Source organism: Dermacentor andersoni, chromosome 7 (genome assembly GCF_023375885.2).
Source record: "Dermacentor andersoni chromosome 7, qqDerAnde1_hic_scaffold, whole genome shotgun sequence".
NCBI classification, from domain to species: Eukaryota; Metazoa; Arthropoda; class Arachnida; order Ixodida; family Ixodidae; genus Dermacentor; species Dermacentor andersoni.
Genome location: NC_092820.1, coordinates 13,827,373 through 13,849,860, shown reverse-complemented (window position 1 = coordinate 13,849,860; position 22,488 = coordinate 13,827,373). Strand labels below are relative to the sequence as shown.

The 22,488-nt window shown below is 48.6% G+C and overlaps 1 protein-coding gene across 3 annotated transcripts in view; it reads right to left on the bottom strand.

The window, feature by feature from the left end:
* Window positions 1–22,488, bottom strand: part of LOC129386005 (chymotrypsinogen B-like) — a 717,527-nt gene that overhangs the window by 469,135 nt on the left and 225,904 nt on the right. For all 3 annotated transcript variants that reach the window (XM_055073202.2, XM_055073201.2, XM_055073200.2), the window contains exon 6: window positions 21,585–21,688. In XM_055073202.2, coding sequence (XP_054929177.1) covers window positions 21,585–21,688 — 104 coding nt within the window. The remainder of the gene's footprint in view (window positions 1–21,584; window positions 21,689–22,488) is intronic.

The window sequence follows — 22,488 nt, the reverse complement described above, 5'->3', positions numbered from 1 at the left end:
TGCATTAGAGGCGACTCGTCAACATCTACCGTTAGACCTGACACAGCGGCGAATTCTCTGGACGGCAGCGTGACTACTCACTGCCTTAGAAGTTCGTCGTAACTCTGACACAGCGCAATGAGGAGAGACACGGTGGTCGGGTTTCGGGCGACCAACATTTGAAAGGCGCCGTCCTAAATTCCCCTTGAGGATATGCCCAATCTTGTCGGCTTCTGGTATCCTTGCGTCGACTCTGTTGCACAGATTAACGACGTCTTCGATGTAGCTGGTGAAATTCTCACCTGATTGCTGGGCGCGTCCGCACAGGGGCTGTTCGTCCGGGAATTTGCGGATAGCTGGACGACCAAAGACTTCCGCGACGTTGGTCTTGAACGCCGACCATGTCGGGATGTCGGATTCCTGGTTAATATGCCACAACTGTGCAACGTTGCTCAAGTAGAAAATTACGCTGTTGAGCTTTCCCGTATTGTCCCAGTGGTTGTGCGCGCTGACTCTGTCGTGCGAGACGAGCCAGTCCTCGACGTCCTGATCACCGGTACCCGCAAAAATAGCAGCATGCCGCTGACGCTGCAGGACAGGACAGATGACAGTTGGTGCCGTGACTGCAGCTTGTTTAGCTGGATCGCCAGGCATGGTTCGAGAAGGCTGGACAGGATCGTCTGGCATGGGCTGAAATGGTTGAAGGGTCCGGATTGGTAGGGAAGGCAAGGATGGAGAGGCTGAACTCGGTGCGGTAGTAAAAACCCTGCGAGTAGTCAGAACCGGCCCCATGCGTAAAGCGCTGGTGATCCTCCTGACTGACCGGCACTTCTTCCTTACATTTCATGCGCTGGAGATGCGCCGGGCTAACCGGCGCTTCTTCGTTACAATTTCTCAATGCGAAGACGTTATGTGAACATATAGGTATCGGTATGATGTTACGGTTTCGAGCGGTACGTATTTAAGATGATAGAGGGCAGGAGAAGCTACCACACAGGATACATGCATAGCTTTGCATGTAGTAGTGTTTATTTGCATGTGCCACTTCCTGCACCATGCAGACACTTCGTCAATATCACTTTCTAGCATGTTAGTGTTGTTAGGGTCTGTAATTTCACGAAAAATAAAGCAATGATTGCGAAACGGGTAAATATTGAACGAAACACAAGCAGGAAGATCGTTAATATAAGTCAAAAAGAGAAGGGGACCTAATATTGAGCTTTGCGGCTCACCAGAATGGACGGGGCTGGAAAAGAATTCTTGGACATTACATTCTACGTATTGCGAGTGGCTCAGAAGAAATTGTTCTATCCATGAAAAAAAATGTTACAACCTATGTTAAGTTGACTAAGTTTAAAGACAAGTGATTTATGGCAGATTTTATCGAATGCTTTCGAGAAATCGAAGAAAAGGCAATCTGCGCATGACCCCCGGTCTAGAATGAGACTAAGTTTATGTGTAAAACAGTGTAACTGAGCTTCCCACAAGAAAGTCTTCCTAAAACCGTGTTGATAAGGTGAAAAAAAGGAATTTGATTCAAGGAAAGTTACTAAGTGTGAGTACAAGTTGTGCTGGAGAATTTTACATGGTATGTTCGTAAGTGATAAGGGACGATAATTGTTGGGCGAGCCTTTTTTACCTGATTAATGGATGGGGACCACCTTCCCGACCTTGCAATCAGCAATGATCATGCGGGTGTCCCGTGAGTGCTGAAAAACATTAGCCAGAATAGTAGAGGAATACAAAAAAGCGCTCTTTAGGAACTTAGCAGTAATGAGGTCAGAGCCGGGGCTTGACACTTTAAACGATTCAATTATTTTGGCAACGCCATGTGGATCAATTTAAAGGGATTCATTGGCAGGTGCTCATTGTTGGCCTCGAAAGCAGGCAGATTACTAGAAGAGGTTACAAAAATTTACCTGTAAACATTGTTAAGTCATCATCATCATCATCATCAGCCTGGCTACGCCCACTGCAGGGCAAAAGCCTCTGCCATACTTCTCCAACTACCCCGGTCATGTACTAATTGTGGCCATGTTGTCCCTGCAAATTTTCTAATCTCATCCGCCCACCTAACTTACTGCCCCCCCCCCCCCCCCCCGCTACGCGTCTATTCCCTTCAAATCCAGCCCGTAACCCTCAATGACCATCGGTTATCTTCCCTCCTCATTACATGTCCTGCCCATGCCCATTTGTTTTTCTTGATTTCAACTAAGATATCATTAACTCGCGCTTGTTCCCTCACCCAATCTGCTCTTTTCTTATCCCTTGACGTTACATCCATCATTCTTCTTTCGATAGCTCGTTGCGTCGTTCTCAACTTCAGTAGAACCCTTTTCGTAAGCCTCCAGGTTTCTTCCCCGTACGTGACTACTGGTAAGACACAGCAGTTATATACTTTTCTCTTTAGGCATAATGGCAACCTGCTGTTCATGATCTGAGAATGCCTGCCAAACGCACCCCAGCCCATTCTTATTCTTCTGATTATTTCAGTCTCACGATCCGGATCCGCAGTCACTACCTGCACTAAGTAGATGTATTCCCTTACCACTTCCAGTGCCTCGATACCTATCGCGAACTGCTGTTCTCTTCCAAGACTGTTAAACATTACTTTAGTTTTCTGCAGATTAATTTTTAGACCCACCCTTCGGCTTTGTCTCTCCAGGTCAGTGAGCATGCACTGCAGTTGGTCCCCTGAGTTACTAAGAAAGGCAATATCATCAGCGAATCGCAAGTTACTAAGGTATCCTCCATTAACTCTTATCCCCAATTCTTCCCAATCCAGGTCTCTGAATACCTCCTGTAAACACGCTGTGAATAGCATCGGAGAGATCGTATCTCCCTGCCTGACGCCTTTCTTTATTGGGATTTTGTTGCTTTCTTTATGGAGGACTACGGTGGCTGTGGAGCCGCCATAGATATCTTTCAGTATTTTTACATACGGCTCGTCTACACCCTGATTCCGCAATGCCTCCATGACTGCTGAGGTTTCGACTGAATCAAACGCTTTCTCGTAATCAATGAAAGGTATATATAAGGGTTGGTTATATTCCGCACATTTCTCTATCACCTGATTGATAGTGTGAACGTGGTCTATTGTAGAGTAGCCTGTATGGAATCCTGCCTGGTCCAGATGGGCAATCGACATTCGCTATAGGAGAGCCAGTGGGATCGACTAGCTGAACGGAGACACATTTGTGAGTATTAATAAGGCTCCAAACGTTTTAGGATCGTAATTAAGCTTCGAAGGCGATGTGTATTGAAAGTAATTTTTTGGTTATTCTAATTCGTCCATGTGAGCATTGTTAACGAACTTATAGAAATCCCAACGCTGTTCGGAGGGTAAGCGCTTAGCTGCCGTAAAGAAATGCTTCTTATGATTAGATAACCGTTTAGGGCGGACGTTGTACCATAGTGCTTTTGAGTTAGAACGAAAATGCACAAGGGAATGTACTTTGTCGTCATCTCGTGCACATTATACTTGAAACCGTGCCAGTTATTTCCAACAGTTTTTTCATCAAAATTATCTAGGAAAGGTCCAAGAATGCGGAAAAGTTCGATGCTAATAATTTCAAGGTTTGCGTTCTGGTAGTGTCGTATTTGTTTAGTTTTGCTGATTGTTTTTGCGACAGGGATGCGAACTTCGAATGAGAGGAGCGAGTGATCGCTAATTCCGGTAAGGAAGATACTTCAGAGACGACTTCGGAGTTGGTAGTCAGCACTAGATTGAGGGTGTTTGCGCTTCCACGTGTGATTCTTGTTGGCTCACGAATTAGTTCGGATAACGAAAATAAAGAGCACAGGTCTAAATATTCGGTACATTGAGCAGAGGGCAAGAATAATGCCGGAGGTATGGCAGTCCACGAAATTCGCGGGAAATTAAAATCATCTAACAAAAAAAAAGCGAGGCATTGGGGTGTCGTGTTGCAACAAAATTGAGGGCAATATGCAATTCGGAAACCAAACAAAAGGCGCACGAGGGAGGACGGTAACGTACCCTTGCGAAGAGAAAGCGCGCCGGCACCCGCACAGCAAGCCGTAGCTATAGGTGCATTTCGAGCCGAGGTGCGCGTTCTACGAGGCAAGCTTGCCAGAGAGCACAAACCGTCATCGCCCTTTCCTGCTGCTGCGCCGCCGGCACAAGGCAATGATGTTTGCTGCGCTGCTGGGATTGTTGCTGTTTCTCGCTCTGTGCATCCTTGGGCCATCTATGTGGCAAAGCTTGCGCCTAACACCCATCCCTTACGGCTCGCCGCCGACCAATCACCAGTTGTGCAACGCCTGCACTCGACTAAAAAAAGCAAGTATCATTTCTACGCGTCATTTCACGTTTCTGTTAATGAGGACTGCTATCATGGTCTGAGGAATACGTCACTGTGGCCGCACTCTTGCTTCTACTAGTCCTTCAGAGAAGAACTTTACGATAGAATGATATTGAAAGATGGTCAGCGAGATGAAAAGAAAGTTTAGTGATATGAGTTTCCTATGAGAATGTTCGTAGTTTACACACAAAGGTGAAAAAAATTTTTCTTCAACATCATTTCACCTAGTTTCCCCTTCAGTGCCTTAACACAGAACTGGTTGTGTTATGAAAGACCATCTAGTTTACATTAAACCCCACTTATCAATTTTTCCGATGAGACCGCGATCCTTCTTCACCGAAATAAAAGGATCCTGAATGCGATCAGTCAATCATTCAGATGCTTTCAGTGCCGTGATTTAGAATGTGAAACAAAATAACTGGGTCGTGATTTTTGGTACTAGTATTAATATACTATTAGTAAGGAATTCGTATGTTAGGCCCAACATGATTATTTTGATGCACATGGCTATTCTATACACTATTGGAAATGATATATCGGCCCATGCTTAGCATAAAATACTCAAAATTGGTGATTTTATCACGCGTAGCATTTCCTGAAATACTTGTGAAATTTCAACCCATTCTCCCTACTTATCTGCCAAGTCGATGAGCAACACGAGAACAAGGTGAGAGCAGGAGCTTCGACAAGTGGATTTGTCTTTTTCAAGGTGGCGCATGCTCTCCGCGGCACAGCATATATAGGTGCGCTTCTGTATGTGGTAAGGCGGGTCGACGAAGTAACTCGCGATGGTGTGTTAGCGGCGAGGGTGTAGAACTGGAAATAATTATAATGCGCTGTCGAACGTCGGTGGAGAAATTCGAGCCCGCGTCGTGTGTCAGCCGCTGGACGTGTCATCGCAGGTTCCTCTTTTTATGGTTCGCAGCCTGGATAGGGGCGATATGTGCTCCGCTGGAAGTCAGTGAACTATCGTCTTTCTTCTCCGTATAGCCATTTCCTAAAAACATGTTCAGCACCGTAAAATCGTGGTGACAAGTCTGGAAGCAGTACCAGGCTTGCTAAAATATGCAGCAGACATTTACAAACTGGTGAAAAGAGCAGGGGCATCCTGTGTCCGCCGATAACCACTACGCTGCCAGACTGTCGGAACACGGGGCGTGGTTCGCTATCACCGGCGAGAAGGGATGCTGATTGAGGGATTGCAGGTTGACAATTCGCTGTACTGTCAGTGGATGGAGCAGGTTGAAACTGCATAAGAGGCTTCAATTGGTATTGAGACGGCATTCAGCAAGGCCTCGGTGGCCAAGAAAAATCCTGGCTCCTAACATACTTTCTGCGCAGCAACGTGTCCCCCTGTAACTCTGCACACGAAAGACCGGCCAATGGAAAGCGAGAATGGATCCGGGAAATGTAAAGGAGCGTCAATTGTCTTCCAAACTAGCACGCATACCAGCGGTCCATACCCTGTCACGCAAGTTGGTGCCAAGGAGATTCATTGAAGAGCGGCACGTACACAGCGTCGCCGTCAAAGGGCTTTACTGAAGGGTGGCACATACTGCGTCCCTCATACCCAGCGATTACATTTCCCGTGATCGACGTTCATTGAAGAGTGGCACATTCCCCGTGGCACATACCCAAAGACTCAAGTTAGCTTGAAAGAGGCGTATTGAAGCCTTCTGAACTCAGTGAGCGAAGTTGACGTCGAAGAAGTTCATTGAAGCATGGCACTTACCCAATATGCGCACTTAATGATCCAAGTGCTAGTTAAAAAGTGTAATTGAACAGTGGAACGTATACAATGGCACGTACACAATGTCACATACGCATAACCGAAGTTGGCGCAACGGTTAGTAGTGCACCCGGTAGTCTCAGCACAGCAGTCCTATGGTTCTACGCAGTGACCCGTGTTGGCGGGGAAATAGAGAGATACATAAACTGCCAGACACACTGACAGAAATGCAGTACGTCCCTTTAAAGGGCATAAATACACTAACCATGATATTCGCGTTAATAACGCTGTCTACAAACAAGTTGATGCCACCACATAGGACTCTAACCTCCATATTTTTAAATGATCATTTACTAGAAAATCTCCCTCCACTATACCAAGTTTATTACTCGCTGGAGCAAGTTCTGCAGCCTTGGCTGCAGAACATGCTGCGCTTCTCAAGAATTGCCGTGAGGTGTCATTGGAGCGCCGTGACCATTTAAATCAAAGGGTAGCACTGCCATACCCTTTCTCTAGCACAGCTTGAAAGTCCACTTGATTAACGCTTTAGAATACCAGGGCCGCACATCAAGTCAGCGTCTTGGCTGGCTCTAGCGTTATCATTTCTTTTGGCACCTAATCACCCATAAAGATAAAAACTGTCGCCTTTGACAACCATTATCTGCTGCTCGACCGCGAAATATGCGTCGAAAAGGAAATCCCTCGATTGCTTTGAAGGAATATTGCTATACGCATGTGGTATTTGTTTAAACGAGACGCGTGTGCGCTATTCCTCGAGAAAAGAGGAGGACGAACGAACTGGTCTCACGCTATGAACCTAACCGCTCAACGCTGCACCTGCTGTTGTAAATATAACCTGTAAATAGTTGCTCGTCTTACTGACTCGTCGCTCGGGTAACATTGTGGTGGAGGTGAAACGTTCTCCGTCCTCGCCACGGAGCTCCCAAGCAGCCGCACCGTTGTCTTATCAGCCATAGCTTCCGATGAAACCACCCCGTCGCCACCTATACCTGCGGCACCAACCACAATGTACGTTACGATTCTTAGTCTCCGTGATCGTGGGACATTCCCAACCTGAAATGACGTTGACGTCAACGATTGGCTCAACATGTATGTGTGTGAAAGCCAAAAGCACCCCTGGGACCCTACCATCATGATTGCCAATGTGATCTTTTATCTGGACGGGACACCACGTGTCTGTTTTTGCACCCATGAGATCAAGCTCTCCAGCTGGAGCTGTCCAGTTGGCAACCCCTCAGGTCGCCAACAGGCTGCGCGAAAAGAGCTCGCTGCCCGCGTTCAGTCGTCGACCGAATCGTATGTCTCCTACATACAGGAAGTGCTCGCGCTTTGCCGGAAAGTCGACGAGCGCATTATCGAGCTTGACAAGATGGGCCATATCCTAAAAGGCTTCACGGAGGACGCCTTCAATTTGCTCGTCTATAACGACGTTTCTAATGTCGACGCCATCGTCAATGAATGCCGCCGCTTCGAGGTAGCCAAAAGCAACCGCGTCGTCCCACTGTTTTCCCGTCTCCCAAACACCCCTGCCCCGTCCTCTTGCTCCGCTCTTACCGCCACATGACCACTTCAAGAGAAAGTCACAGATATCGCTGGCCGTGAGATTGAAGCGGCGAGTCCGGCCCCTTTCATCCACGATCCCCTGACGGTACCTTTGACCAAGCGGCCCCCACTATCTCCGTTATTCAAGCAGTTAAGCGGCAAGAAATTTCAAACCTTGGCCTCCCTACCGCCTGCTCTGTCTCCCGACCTGATTCGGCACCCATTCCCATGTCCATAACCTGTAATGACCAGTATTTCGCTCCCAGACCACGCAATCCTGCTGAATGGCGAACCGCAGACGACAAACAGATCTGCTTCCGCTGCCACCGCGATGGTCATGTATCCCGCCACTGCCGTACTACCTGGATGGCGCCGTACTGGAGCTCATTCCCTGCTCCTCGCGCATACGCCGACACTCGCCGTTATTCACCTTGCCCTCTATACCAAACTTTTGATGCTCCTGACAGCCGCTCCTCCGTGCGTCACCGTCGCCTCAACACCGTCGCTCCCCGTCACCCTAGCCTCGCCGCTTTTCCTCGCCAAGCCGACGGGCGGAAAACTAGGCTATGCAGCTCTTGGACGTAGTGCTGCATCACGTTCATCCTGTCCAAATCCTCCGTTGACGCTCCTCACCAGCGCGAACTTCATTGAAGTAGACGTAGATGGGGTTCCGTTGACGGCATTAATTAATACTGGAGCCCAAGTGTCCATAGTGAGCGCTAACCTACGTCGTCGCCTCAAAAATTTCTTACGCCTGCATCACTCGAGCCGTACGCATCGCCAACGGCGCCACTGTTGCCGTCAATGGTATGTGCACTGCTCGCAAAGGAATTGCTGGCCGTCAAGTTGCAGTCATGTTCACCGTGCTGACAAGTTGCCCTGATGACCTAATCTTCAGGCTCGACTTTCTGACGACGCATTCTGCCCTCATGGGCTTTTCCACCGGTACGCTGTGCATCGAGCTTCCTCTTTGCTCAGACGTTTGCCCCGAACAACCGAACACCTTCTGCACTACAGCGTTTGTTCGCTTACCTCAAAAAGACCTAACCTTCGTCGAATTGTCCTCAACGGCAACCATGTCTGATGGCGACTATGTCGTCGCACCCATTCGTGATGTCCTCCTGGCGCGCGACATCTCTGTGCCACACTCTGTCGTAACGTTGGCGCCAATCCGATGTCTCTCCCCGTTATAAATTTTGGCTTGACAAAGCAAATGTTACCTGAAGGCATAGCGGTGACCACGCTCCGGTCAGTGACAGACGACCACGTCACCGCTTTTGCAGCCGACGCGTCTCCAGCTCCTCCTCATTTCCCGCAGGATGCCTTGAACCTCGACGGCCTATTGCGTCCCATGGTGGCTCCGGACCTCGCACCTGACAAGCAGCCGCACTATATCACCTTTTGCTTTCCTACCGCGACATATTTGACACTTAAAATCGACCACTTGGCCAGACGTCCCTTGTTAAGCATCGGATAAACACTGGTGATGCTGTTCCCATTCGCCGCCAACCGTATCGCGTGTCCACGGCAGAGCGGCAAGTTATTCAGCAGTAAGTAAACAAGATGCTAGACAGAGGCATTGTTGACGCCTCAAGTCTACGCGTGCTGCCGGTCGTACTCGTCAAAAAGAAAGATGGCACGTGGCGTTTCTGCGTTGTTTACCGACACTCAACCTGAATTACTAAAAAAGACGTGTACCCTTTACCACGAATCGACGACGCTCCTGGTTGTCTTCACGGTGCCAAAAACGGTTCATCCATCGACCTTTGATCTCGTTATTGGCAGATTTCCGTCGATGAGCAAAACCAAGAAAAGAACGATTCCGTCACTCCAGATGACCTCTACAATTCAAGGTTATGCCGTTCGGTTTATGCAATGCCCCCGCCACATTCCAACAGATGATCGACTCTCTGCTCCAAGGTTTCAAGTGGTTAACTTGCCTTTATTACCTCGACGACCTACTTGTGTTTTCTCCTACATTTGAGACGCACCTTGAGCACGTCGCAGCTATCCTTGATGTCTTCCGCAAGGCTGGGCTCCAATTAAACTCTTCGAAGTGCCACTTCGGGCGCCGACAGATTACAGTGGTGGGCCACCTCGTCGATGCTTCCGGAGTACCGCCCGACCCGGAGAATGTTCGAGTAGTAACGGCTTTTCCTGTCCCTCAATCGGTCAAAGACGTCCGGAGTTTTGTGGGGCTCTGTTCTTATTTGAGACGGTTTGTGGAAGAATTCGCAGCAATCGCTCGACCACTCACTGAAATCCTGAAGAAAGACGTGCCTTTTACGCAGGCTTCCCCTCTGGCTGCCGCATTCTCACACCTTATCATGATTCTCACGAATCCACCGGTATTGGCCCACTTTGATCCGTCCGCACCCACAGAGGTCCGAACCGATGCCAGTGGTTATGGGATCGGCGCCGTCTTATCGCAACGCCAACACGGACGCGAGTGCGTTATAGCGTACGCTATGCAGCTCCTGACAACTGCAGAGCGCAACTATTCGATTACCGAGCACGAATGTCTTGCTCTCGTCTCGGCTGTTTCAAATTTCCGCCCATATTATGTGGCAAGCCCTTCTCAGTAATCACAGACCCTACTGAGCTCTGTTGGCTTTCGTCACTCAAGGATCCTACTGGCCGGCTCGGTCGTTGGGCCCTCCGACTACAAGAACATCCCTACATAGTCACTTACAAGTCGGGACACCAACACCACGACGTAATTTGCCTCTCTCGCGACCCATTCGAAGACGCGACCTCTGCGTCTGATACTGACACCGACGCCTGTGTTCTCTCTGTTTTTCCACTGCCCCATGTCACCGAGGAGCAGCGCCGCGACCCGTCCTTGCGTATCTTCACTGATCGCCTGGAATCGTCACTTGGCGACAGTTCCCTTCGCTTATTCACACTTCAAGATGGCGTACTCTACCACCACAACGTTCACCCTGATGGCCCTGCATTACTCCTTGTGATCCCTAAACACTTTCGCGCGGCTGTTCTTCGCGAACTTAACGACCTCCCCACTGCCGGTCACGTGGTTGTGTCATGTACCTACGACCGGATTCGCCTACGCTTCTTTTGGCCAGGGCTTGCTCGCTCCGTTCGAAGATACGTAGCTGCGTCTTAGAAATACCAGCGACGCAAGACACCATCGACGCTCCCTGATGGGTACCTTCAACCACTAGACATTTCCGCGGAACCATTCTTTCGGGTTAGTTTGAATTTACTTGGCCCTTTTCCGCTTTCTACCTCTGGGAACAGATGGATCGCTTTGGCCACGGATTGCGCCACGCGCTAGGCCATCACCCGAGCGCTTCCTACAATGTGCGCCAATCACGTCGCGATTTTCTTCAATGCGACGTGATTTTAATACATGAAGCTCAGCGACAACTTCTCACAGACCGTGGCCGGAGGTTCCTATCAAACATTATCGCGGCCATCCTGCAGTCCTGTGAGGCGAGCCACGAGCTATCCACGTCTGACCATCCGCAAGCAAATGGCCCCACGGAGCCTCTCAATCGCACTCTCGCAGACATGCTCGTGAAATATGCCTCTTCAGACCACACTGACTGGGACATCGCTCTACCGTTTGTCACATTTGCTTATAATTCCTCGCGCCACGACACAGCCGGTTATTCCCCATTTTTCCTTCTGTTCAGCCGAGAACCAGCACTGCCCCTCGACACAACCCTCCCTGTTCACGCGGCACCGACTAGTGAATATGCACTTGACGGTATCGCCCGCTGTGCCCACGCAAGGGAAATTGCCCGTGACCACCCTCTGAAATCCCAAGCCAGTCAAAGGTGTTTGCAAGACCAGCGACACCGAGTGGTTCACTTCCCGCCTGGTTCTTTGGTGCTTCTATGGTCTCCAACGCTTCAAGTCGGCCTGTAACAAAACTGCTGTCTCGTTACACATGCCCATACCGAGTGCTTCATGCTGTGACTCCCGTCACCTACGAGATCGCCCCTGACGCCCCATCTGCTTCCCCGTCCAGTGATGTCGTCCACGTTACACGACAGAAGCAGTATCACCCTCCCAGTGATGACATTTAGGCGCTCCGGGACGTCGCTTCTGCCGCCGGGGGATTATGCTACACGCGTGTGGTATTTGCTTGTTTGAACGAGGCTTCGTGAGCGCCATCACTTGAGAAAAGAGGAGGAAGAACGAACTGGGCTAGCGCTGTGAATCTAACCGGTGAGCGCTGCAACCGCTGTTGTAAATGTAACCTGTAAATGGTTGCTCGTCTTACTGACTCTTCCTTCGCTTAACAATATGAAGGCGATAACTTTAGCGAGCAATACGAACACTCTAGCGAAGGTACGATGATCATGTACGCTTCTAAAAAATTATGGAAGCTAGGCACGCGTTTGACCACTCAACTTTTACCGCATCCACTTCGGGGACCCTATCTTCTAACCCATGTTTAAAAATCAGCTGAAGTCTTCTCACGCATAAACAGCAAAAGCACCAAAATATCTTCCAACAAACAAAATACTGCTTTTCTTTGTCACTCGAGATCAAGAGGTACCAATTGGAAGCATCGGATAATAAGCTGATTGCCTGAACTGGTTTGTCAAAGCCTGGTCAGCAGGAAAACGAGAGATAATAAAACACCAAATGAATGAAATGCTTTTTGATGAATTCATCCACACGTCCAAAATAATTCAGCTTCCTATGATGTTTTAATAAAGAATAAATATGAAACTCTCTGCATCGATTATTCTTGCCTAAACAAAGTCGCAATGAAGGACATATACTCCCACGAAAAAACAACGCTCTGGGCAGACCTGCAATGCTAAGGTTTTTCACATCTATGGCCTTCACAACTAGTTAGTCTAAGTAAAGGTTAATGGCCTAAAGAAGACGAAGTGTATCGTACCACATGACATCCATCAATTCTTGACATTCAGACTTTACTCCGCACGTGCAAAATTTCCAGCCCAGTTCCAGACCTTTCTAATCTGCTTTAATGATGTCCCCATCCCTGCCTATAATTTTGACGATATAACCTTTTGGCGACTTGGGGCAGTAGTAGAGGCAATCAACTCATCTGGGATCATCCTGAAGTTGTCAAAGTGTCACTTCACGTATAAAGCTCTCCGCTCATGGTCATGAGAAAATGTGGAGTTTGTCGTGACCTGCCGAAGACAATTACAACCGCCAAGTTCACCTCCCCATGACAGGAAGGAACTAGAGAGAAATTGTCGGCCTGAGGGTTTGGCATATTCAGGCAAAAGGCGTAATAACGACGCGGTCCAGAGAGACCGGCCAACACAAAGCGCCAATTCCAACAAATATATTGCGCAAGAAAACACAGATAGTGATTTTTTTCTATGATAATGAGATCTTTGTTATGCTCACGCAACGGTCTTCTGCTGAACGTTTCTTTTCTAACCACAGCTATCGACCTCATCCACTTCGCCACGTCTTGTAAAACCCGACCATGCGCCAAAGTTTGATGTGCCCTTACAATACCTAGAATCAATTGCCAGGTGACCTACTTGGGCATTCCCAATCTCGTTATGGTGTTGCTGCAGCCTTCATACCGAATGACATGCGGTTTCATTCAAAGTAGTAGGAAGGCGTTATAAAGGTCATGTACTCATTGAAAATTTCCTGGAGAGGTACCTGCCAATGATCTTCGCACATGTTCACTCTTGAGCATTTGCTGTGACATATTTACTAGCGCTAACAAGACTAACGGAAAAAAGTTGGGACAGGACAAAACGCTCTGTCAGGCTGTCAGGTGCGCTCAGACAGGCCAGAGGACACCAGCGCTCTGTCCTGTCCAAACTTTTTTTACATTAGTCTTGCCAGTGCTACTAACTATGCCAAAAGCAAATGCATCAGCACCAACTAGGCCAACTTTCTGCGTTAATTATTCTTGAGCACCACTGGCATCCTGCGATATTGTTGATGATATTTTCAGAGGTCTCGGGAATGAATATAGCTCTGCTTGGGTTTTCATTTCCAATAATCCATGCAGAGGCTCACCATGCCATCTATGGAAACGATGGTTGCAGCCAGCGCAAGATGCCATGTTGAGGTTTGTTTGTTGCAGCTCTTGCTTCTTTTGATATTTTGTTTCATAACATCTCCTGTAGGCTCTATTTCACACAAAAGTCATGCCACTAAGTTCGAATAGAAGTTCAGGGACTGAAGTATGTACTATAAGTATTCAGTCATATGTATTAAGGCGAACATGGTGTGGTCAGTTTGTTCATGCCTAATTAGCACATCTGGCGGTCCTCAGTTGCGTGGGTGTCTCCATCATTCAAACGATGAGACATGTGATTACTTTGTAGCGCTCACCGACGCCGTAACGCGGGACGCTGTGATCGGCGCTCTCAGGGGCGGGCTGCAAAATAAGAGAAGAATAGGGTTGGGCGGCTTGTTGGCGATGCACAAGGAGGGGACGCGTGGATCCGGCTGCACTGGTCACCGCAGCCGCCGTTCCAGTCACCGCCTTCTACCAAAATAAATCTATGGACGACGGCACTCGTGGACCGCCGTCACGACTTCCCACAGCAGCGACCCGGGAAACGGTTCAGCCCACCACTATCGCCGTTCCGGTCCCACTACGTCGGCGCATGGTTCGCGCAGTTTGGCGCTGAATAATATAAGGATCGAGGAGTTCAAGCACGAGGTACTCCTCGACTTTCTCCCACTGGATCCTGGGCTCTCCCTATGCGGTCCATTGTCTGGCGCGCGCCCCTACGACGAGCTACGACAGGCCATGCTGAACTTCTACGGTACTACGTACCGCCCTTTTCCTGAGAGACTGACGCCACGATACTCGACTCACCGCTTCCAACACCCTCACGACCAAGCGCAGCGCGTCTCTTACTGCACCCGTATGCCGTCATCATCAGGACAGCCATCTTCCCCGACCTGCCAAGATACGGAGCAGTCCCTTCTCTCAGACGTCACCCAGCGGTCTCTTTTGTGCAACTACGCGCACAATGTTCTCGTCAAGGGTATCGGTACGACTATGATACCGGCCACTTGATCGTCTATCTCGCCACCATGAGGGCACGTGACAGCGCCAAACGAACGCCGGCTCCCGTACCGCACCTGAAAAAGCTTGTCTCCAACACTATCGCACCAGCCACTCAGCCCCCGACCTTCGCCCTCCACCCAATCCGCCCACACTGTCCACATAAACAGCCTCCGAGTCACCACGATCTCTGCACCTTGCCGACGCCCCTACCTCTGACGTACCAGCTGTACCGAGGCAGCTGCAAGACAGCGACGCAGCGGCAGCAGCGGGCTCCATCCCTTCCCCCCTGCTTGCCCGTCCTCTCCTTTGGCCTACTTACTGCCAAGCCCCTCTTAAGACACGTCTGACAAATCAGTAACAGAATAGAAAACTGGGCTAGTTGTATTACCTGTATCTTGAAACTGTAACATAGCACAAAGATGAGAACGAAGAGAGTGGATAGGACGAGGCGCTTTTCTTTCAGTTGTGAGTAAGCGCCTGGTCCTGTCCACTTTCTTCGTTCTCGTGTTCGTGCGCTCTTACACTTTGGAGACGACATATCAGACACTGCAGGCAATGAATAATCGTGGTGACACGGATAAGGGAGATAGACTGGCACCACTATCCCGCGACGCGAGCCCTGATGTCGCATCCACACCTTTACTGCAATTTGCGTCATGCCCGCATTGGAGCACGCCAAACAGCTTGAATCGGCTGCTACTGTTCCGTCATTCACAGACGTTCGCCAACCAACCCCAGTGACGTCATCAAGCTTCGTCCAATGACGCCTTTCTAGCCGTCTGGAGCACAACTCGCGCCCATGGCCATTAACCGTGGTAAGGCCTAAGCCCACGCCTGCGCGCATCAGACCATTCTGTAATATGGGTGATGCTGCTGAAGTCTGCAACTTCCGACGTCGACCGCAAGTCGGGCAATTCCAGACGCTAAGAGGCTAAATCGACCATTGCTCGTGCGCCTACGAAAGCACGACGATCAAACTTGTGAGTTGTCGTGTCCACCATTGACAACGCCCGGTCCTCGTTCGCCTTACATGGCTTACGTGAACTGCTACAGAGGCATCTGCCTTCACAATCTGAGAAAACGTGCTGTACACCATCCGTCCACAGCACTACTCGCAGCCAGCAGATAAATTTACTGGTCCCCTTCGCTGTCATCTTACTCGACTGACCAACTGAGATTGAAACTCGGTTTCACTAACTCGCCTTACCGCCCTTCTGTCTGGGCGGAGGGTCCTGTAGCGCCCGCCAGCACCGCAGCGCGGCGACGCTACGGCCGCGCTCTCAGCCTTCGCGTCGGCTGCAAGAGTGACGTCACGTAGCGCGCGCTTGATGCGTAAGCAGGGCATGCGCAGTGTTCTAGATGCCTGCTACACTGGTCGCCGCAGCCGCCGCCGCGCGTGCCGCCTTCGCCCGCCCAAATGAAGGGACGACGGCACGGCTCGTGGGCCGCAGTCACGTCTTCGTACAACCTCGTTCTTCACTCACATGTTTTCATGCTGGGGCAAGAAATACCGACTGACATTCGACATAATCTGAGCTTGTATTAAAAGTCCTGACCAGTCAAGCACCTATTCATTGCTGGACAGGTGCGCCGTGGACGAGTCATAATTATTAGGCCTTGCAATTCTCTTGCCATGTGCAGTCCTTATTTATCATAATCGGAATAATTAGGCTTACGGAAGTATCTATTTTAGTAAACTATTTACGTCACTTTCCGTATTAAGCCAGGTAAGCATCCACTTCCGGGTTACATAATTGGTGTGTCCACCCACATGCATGCAGTTTTGGTTCCGCCGTGTCTTGGTTGTTTGCACAGTACTATAAAGCGATTTTTGCTGTGGCTCCTGTCATGGCTGTCACCACGCACCCTGCAGGAGTTCTCGTTGAAGGTTATATTTCTACTGTGGTGTGCGCAAGAATGCTTTATGTCAAGCAAGCTTTAGGCCCCGAAGTGTAGGTTTTCTACTGTTTTAGGCGATATTTTATTGCAAATATCATTCTTGGCATTGTCAGACCAGATTTCCTTCTGCCTGGCTAGCTTTCTATCTATCCCATTAACAATATGAGTCAATCCTGAAGGCCATGCGGCCTTAAACTGATCGCTTGTACCAAAGCTAATATGTGATCAGTTCATGCAGACAGGTCCCGCTAGGTATGACCCACTCTTCAATGAACCTCTTGCCCGACAACTTTGGTCACTTTGTATGCTACACTAAGAAAGCATGAACAGTCAACCGCAAACATTTACGGAACAAAAAATCCTAGAAAAAGTCAAATATCTGCGCAGCCTCAAAATACATTCTAGCATTCGCATTTACAGCCTCTACCACTATATTTGAACAACATTGTGATGTTGGGTATTATTAGCTACTGTTACAGGCTGCTCGGAAATTGAACCTTTTCTGAGATCCCGTGATCCGTAAGCTTTTATGGTTCACTGCTTGACGGCAGCACTGCCAGAACGCGTCGAGTGTCCAGAGGGATAGATCGAAAGGTCTGTCATCATCATCATCATCAGCCTGACTACGCCCACTGCAGGGCAAAGGTTTCTCCCATATATCTCCAACTACCCCGGTCATGTACTAATTGTGGTCATGTTGTCCCTGCAAATTTCCTAATCTCATCCGCCCACCTAACTTACTGCCGCCCCCCCGCTACGCTTCCCTTCCCTTCAAATCCGGTCCGTAACCCTTAATGACCATCGGTTAACTTCCCTCCTCATTACATGTCCTGCCCATGGCCATTTGTTTTTCTTCATTTCAACTAAGATGTCATTAACTCGCGTTTGTTCCCTCACCTAATCTGCTTTTTTCTTATCCTTTAACGTTACAACCATCGTTCTTCGTTCCATAGCTCGTTGCGTCGTGCTCAATTTAAGTAGAACCCTTTTCGTAAGCTTCCAGGTTTCTGCCCCGTACGTGAGTACTGGTGAGACAGAACTGTTATACACTTTGCTCTTGAGGAATAATGACAACCTGCTGTTCATGACCTGAGAATGCCTGCCAAACGCGCCCCAGCCCATTCTTATTCTTCTGATTATTTCCCATGGGCTGGAGACCACTGTCTGACAGGACCATTTGTCTTCGCACGGGCAAGGGAGACAAGATTCCTAGGGTCGACGCAATAAGAATACTCGGCATGGTAGTCGAATCTACTGGCTCTAACGCGCAAACAATAATCAAGCTCACGACCAAGACGGACAACGCAGTACGTCTCATCCGAAGGGTGGCTAACCGCCATCATGGCCTTAAAGAGGACAATCTGTTACGGTTGATTAACGCCTTTGTGCTTTGCCACTTTGCCTACATGGCGGCTATGCACAGATGGCAAAAAGCAGAGAGGAACAAACTCAACACGTTGCTCAGGAATATAACTAAGCGAGCCCTGCGCATACCGATCTTCACCAACACCAATCGCCTCCTCCAGCTAGGTGTGCATAACACTCTGGAGGAGATTGCAGAGGCTCAGGAAAGAGCGCAACTTGCCAGACTCTCCACGACCGCCGCCGGTAGGAGGATATTACAAGAGCTCGGCTACCCACCATCTGCAGAAGCACCAAGAAAATGCCAGTTACCACGGGACATACGAGATTTGATCTCCGTATCGCCGATACCAAGAAATGTACACCCTGAATATAACAAGGGTAGAAGGAAAGCAAGAGCTTCAACCATACTCAAACAGATCCAGACAGAGGGGCGTAGAGCCTGCTTTGTTGACGCGGCCGCATATCGGAAGGGGTGCTCCTTTTCTGCAGTAGTGGTGGATTCCAAACAGCGACTCACGAACTGTGCATTTGTACGAACCGGAGATCCGGCGATAGCCGAGCAGGTGGCCATTGCCTTGGCGATGCTTGATGACAGCAGCGACGTCATCTACAGTGACTCACGGTTGGCCATTAGGGCATTTCAGTGTGGAGCGATCTCAGAACAGGCTTTTGGGCTGCTTCGTAAGGCAGGTCCGGATAGAATCAAGTATCACTCGCTTACTTGGTTCCCAGCCCACGTTGGGCACATGGCGGGTGTCCCCACGAACCTCAATGAGACGGCCCACGCTGCCGCGCGCGCACTGACTGACCGCGCTGGCGCTGTAACGGCCGAAGAGAGAGTTATGCATGGTAGGGATGCGCCTGCCACTTATAATGAACTTATTAAACACTTCTATCTCTCGCGGCGACAATACCCTCCTCCTCACCCCAAGCTGACTTGGCCTCAGGCACTGACATTCAGACTATTGCAGACAGAAACCTATCCCAACCTGTTCACGTTACATGCGATATATCCGGAGATTTACACTGATGAGGCGTGCCCTGCTTGCGGGGATAGATCAACACTTTCGCACATGCTCTGGGGATGTATCTCTATAGCAAGCCCTGACCTCAGCTCAGCTAGGTGGCAAGCGGCCCTCCGCAACCCACTCCATGCTGAGCAACGTTGGGCTGTCCAGCAGGCCCACGATGCGGCTGGCAGGCTAGACCTGTCGGTCCCGACGTGGGAGCGGCCCGCGACGTGCTAATACGCGTTCTGCAGGACTGTAAAATAAAAGTTACTCAATCAATCAATCAATCAATCAATTTCCGTCTCATGATCCGGATCCGCGGTCACTACCTGTCCTAAGTAGATGTATTCCCTTACCACTTCCAGTGCCTCGCTACCTATCGTAAACTGCTGTTCTCTTCCGGGACTCTTAAACATTACTTTAGTTTTCTGCAGAGTAATTTTTAGACCACCCGTTCTGCTTTGCTTCTCCAGGTCAGTGAGTATGCATTGCAATAGGTCCCCTGAGTTACTAAGCAAGGTAATATCATCAGCGAATCGCAAGTTACTAAGGTAGTCTTCATTAACTCTTATCCCCAATTCTTCCCAATCCAGGTCTCTGAATACCTCCTGTAAACACGCTGTGAATAGCATCGGAGAGATCATATCTCCCTGGTTGACGCCCTTCTTTATTAGGATTTTGTTACTTTCTTTATGGAGGACTACGGTGGCTGTGAAACCGCTATATATATCTTTCAGTGTTTTCAAATACGGCTCGTCTACACCCTGATTCCGTAATGCCTCCATGACTGCTGAGGTTTCGACTGAATCAAGCACTTTCTCGTAATCAATGAAAACTATATATAATGGTTGGTTATATTCCGCTCATTTCTCTATCACCTGATTGATAGCGTGAATATGGTCTATTCTTGAGTAGCCTTTAAGGAATCCTGCCTGGTCTGTTGGTTGACAGAAGTCTAAGGCGTTACTGATTCTATTTGTGATTACCTTAGTAAATACTTTGTAGGCAATGGACGGTAAGCTAATCGGTCTATAATTTTTCAAGTCATTGGCATTGCCTTTCTTATGGATTAAGATTATGTTAGCGTTCTTCCAAGATTGCGGTACGCTCGAAGTCATGAGGCATTGCCTATACAGGGTGGCCAGATTCTCTATAACAATCTGCACACCCTCCTTCAACAAATCTGCTGTTACCTGATCCTCCCCAGCTGCCTTCCCCCTTTGCATAGCTCCCAAGGCTCTTTCTACTTCTCCTGGCGTTACTTGTGGGATTTGAAATTCCTCTAGACTATTCTCCCTTTCATGTAGGTATGTAGTAAAAGTTTTTAGAAGTGTGGTAGGTCTGAAAGGTCTCTAGTAGAAGTTTAACATATAACGTGTTTTGGCTGTTCGCATGCTTGGATAATCGTGCTTGATATTTGCGAGAATATTTTGATACCTGCATTTAGCACTTCGTCATACCATGGATGACTAAAGGCCTAGTAGATGGGTCAGAAAGCCTAGGATCTGCTGAGTGCAGCAGCCATATTTTCTCCTGAAAGTCAGCAATAAACGAACAAGAGCGCTGCTTAAAAAAACAGCCCTGTCCCATCGCTAGACTGGGTTTGCTCAGAAATGAATATAAATGCGCTCTTCCGCAGAGCGCACGCATAGTGGTCCAGTATTCTGAGTCGATACGATCTTTGGAATTATGCATTCGGAACATCAACAAATTCCCAACCGCATCATGTGACGTCTTCGAGCGATTCTTGGCGTAAGTTGTTGCTGACAAGGGCGCCCTATAGTGACTTTATAATGCTGCTAGCACAGCTGACTTAGCACAGCTTATTATTGACTAGTTGGCTTACTCAATACTAAGTCAACTCTGTGACTAGCATTAGCCCACACTCTTTGTTAGCACAGCAATATATTAGTTGCCCATGTTGCTTGGTTTGTGACGATTACACTCGTAGTTACCGCGTCATAAGCCCAGCGATGCTTTCGTTCGTGTGATTTGCAATGGACTTGTCAGTTGCCAACTGTCGGAATCACTTTTCGAAGTGACAGTTCATATTGAGCTTCATATCCCGCTTGTCAAGATAGGGCTTGGGGTCTCTTGCCTTCCATGCGATGACGACCGAGAACACGTCCCGTGGCGGCGACCATTTCGAAGGTTGTTCCTCATCTCCTGCTTGGTACGACGTGACGCACGGTCGCGCCAAATATAAAATAAGAATGTTAAATTTGATTTCCGACTCTTGCTGTTCTTCGTGAGTGCGTGCGTGCGCATGCGCGTGGCAATTATAGATTTAAATATATTTTAAACTTATGTAGCTGGCACTTACCACAGCTTGATAGGTCCAGAAATTTCTAATACTACTGGAATACGCATAAATTTTTAAGGATATCGCAACATAATAAAATCATAATAATCTGAGGAAGGACCCTGGTACTAGGTTTAGTAAACAGACGTGCCAACTTCGTCTTCACTCCTAGGCTCAGGTTTAGTGGTTGCCGCTCACGTTGCTCGCTTCATTTTCTCTGCATTATTGTTAAAAAGCACTAATATTAATATGATTATCATGACATCGGCGATTTCTGCTCTACCTGGAGAAAACTTGCTGACATTAGGTAATTGAATGTGAAGTCTGCTCAAGGTATCGCTTCCGAATACGAACGAAATGTTTGCGTTCTTCATATGACACAAGGAGATGGTGGAAAGTAGTTGTTAAGACTTACGTGTAAAAGGTGCAGTGGGCGGCAGTCAAGACGTGCCTCCGGGTGATGATTGTTCCACTGCAGTAGCGGTAAACGCCCGACAAAGTCCTGGTCACGAGCAGCACCTTAAAAGGTAGGTAAAAAGTAAGAGTTGTCATGAACTGCTAAAATTGATGCAATAAGGAAAGGTTTAAAACAATGTTTCTTTAGCGAAACTTTCCTCTCTGGAACTTCTCGGCGGCGCTACTGTCTTTTAAAATAGCTCATTCTTTAGTAAATGAGTCATGTGCCCTATGGCGGGATGTGAAGGCGCAGTAGCACTGTAGCTCGATTTTCTAATAATTAGGCCACAATCGCACGCACACTTCTACCATGCGAACGCCAACTATACATTTAAAATGATCGCCGAGTACGTGAAGCACTGTAGCACAGTCGCACGTGAGCACGTGGGCGCGCGATAGTTTTTGTCACGCCACAGACGCTAGAATAAAATGCACAAATTTATAGCATTTGACTACCCGTTTCACAAAGCTTTCCTTCACATAGATTCTAAAGTATGCGTTGGATTTGAATAATTTATTTCACTCTTCCAATGTGCTGGCAGAAGTCGGGCTAATGAGACGTTTATTTTTGAGGCACTTTGATCAAGTATAAACCATAGGCCATCGCAGTGGTTAACCTACGCGGGTGCTGGAAGTCGTCATGCCGGAACTGATGCTCAAAGTCGGTAGTTCTTTCAGCGAATGCTACGTCTAAACGATGAGAGAATATCATGTTATTTGCAAATGAGCACGCTGGCCAAATAACAACCACCGGCTCGCTCCGCTTCTTGCCCAAATGCTTCTTGTATTGTGCGGGGAGCTCCAACCGATGAATATCTTTCATTTCGTGCAAGTCGTCGGAGCATCCCACAATATAATCAAGT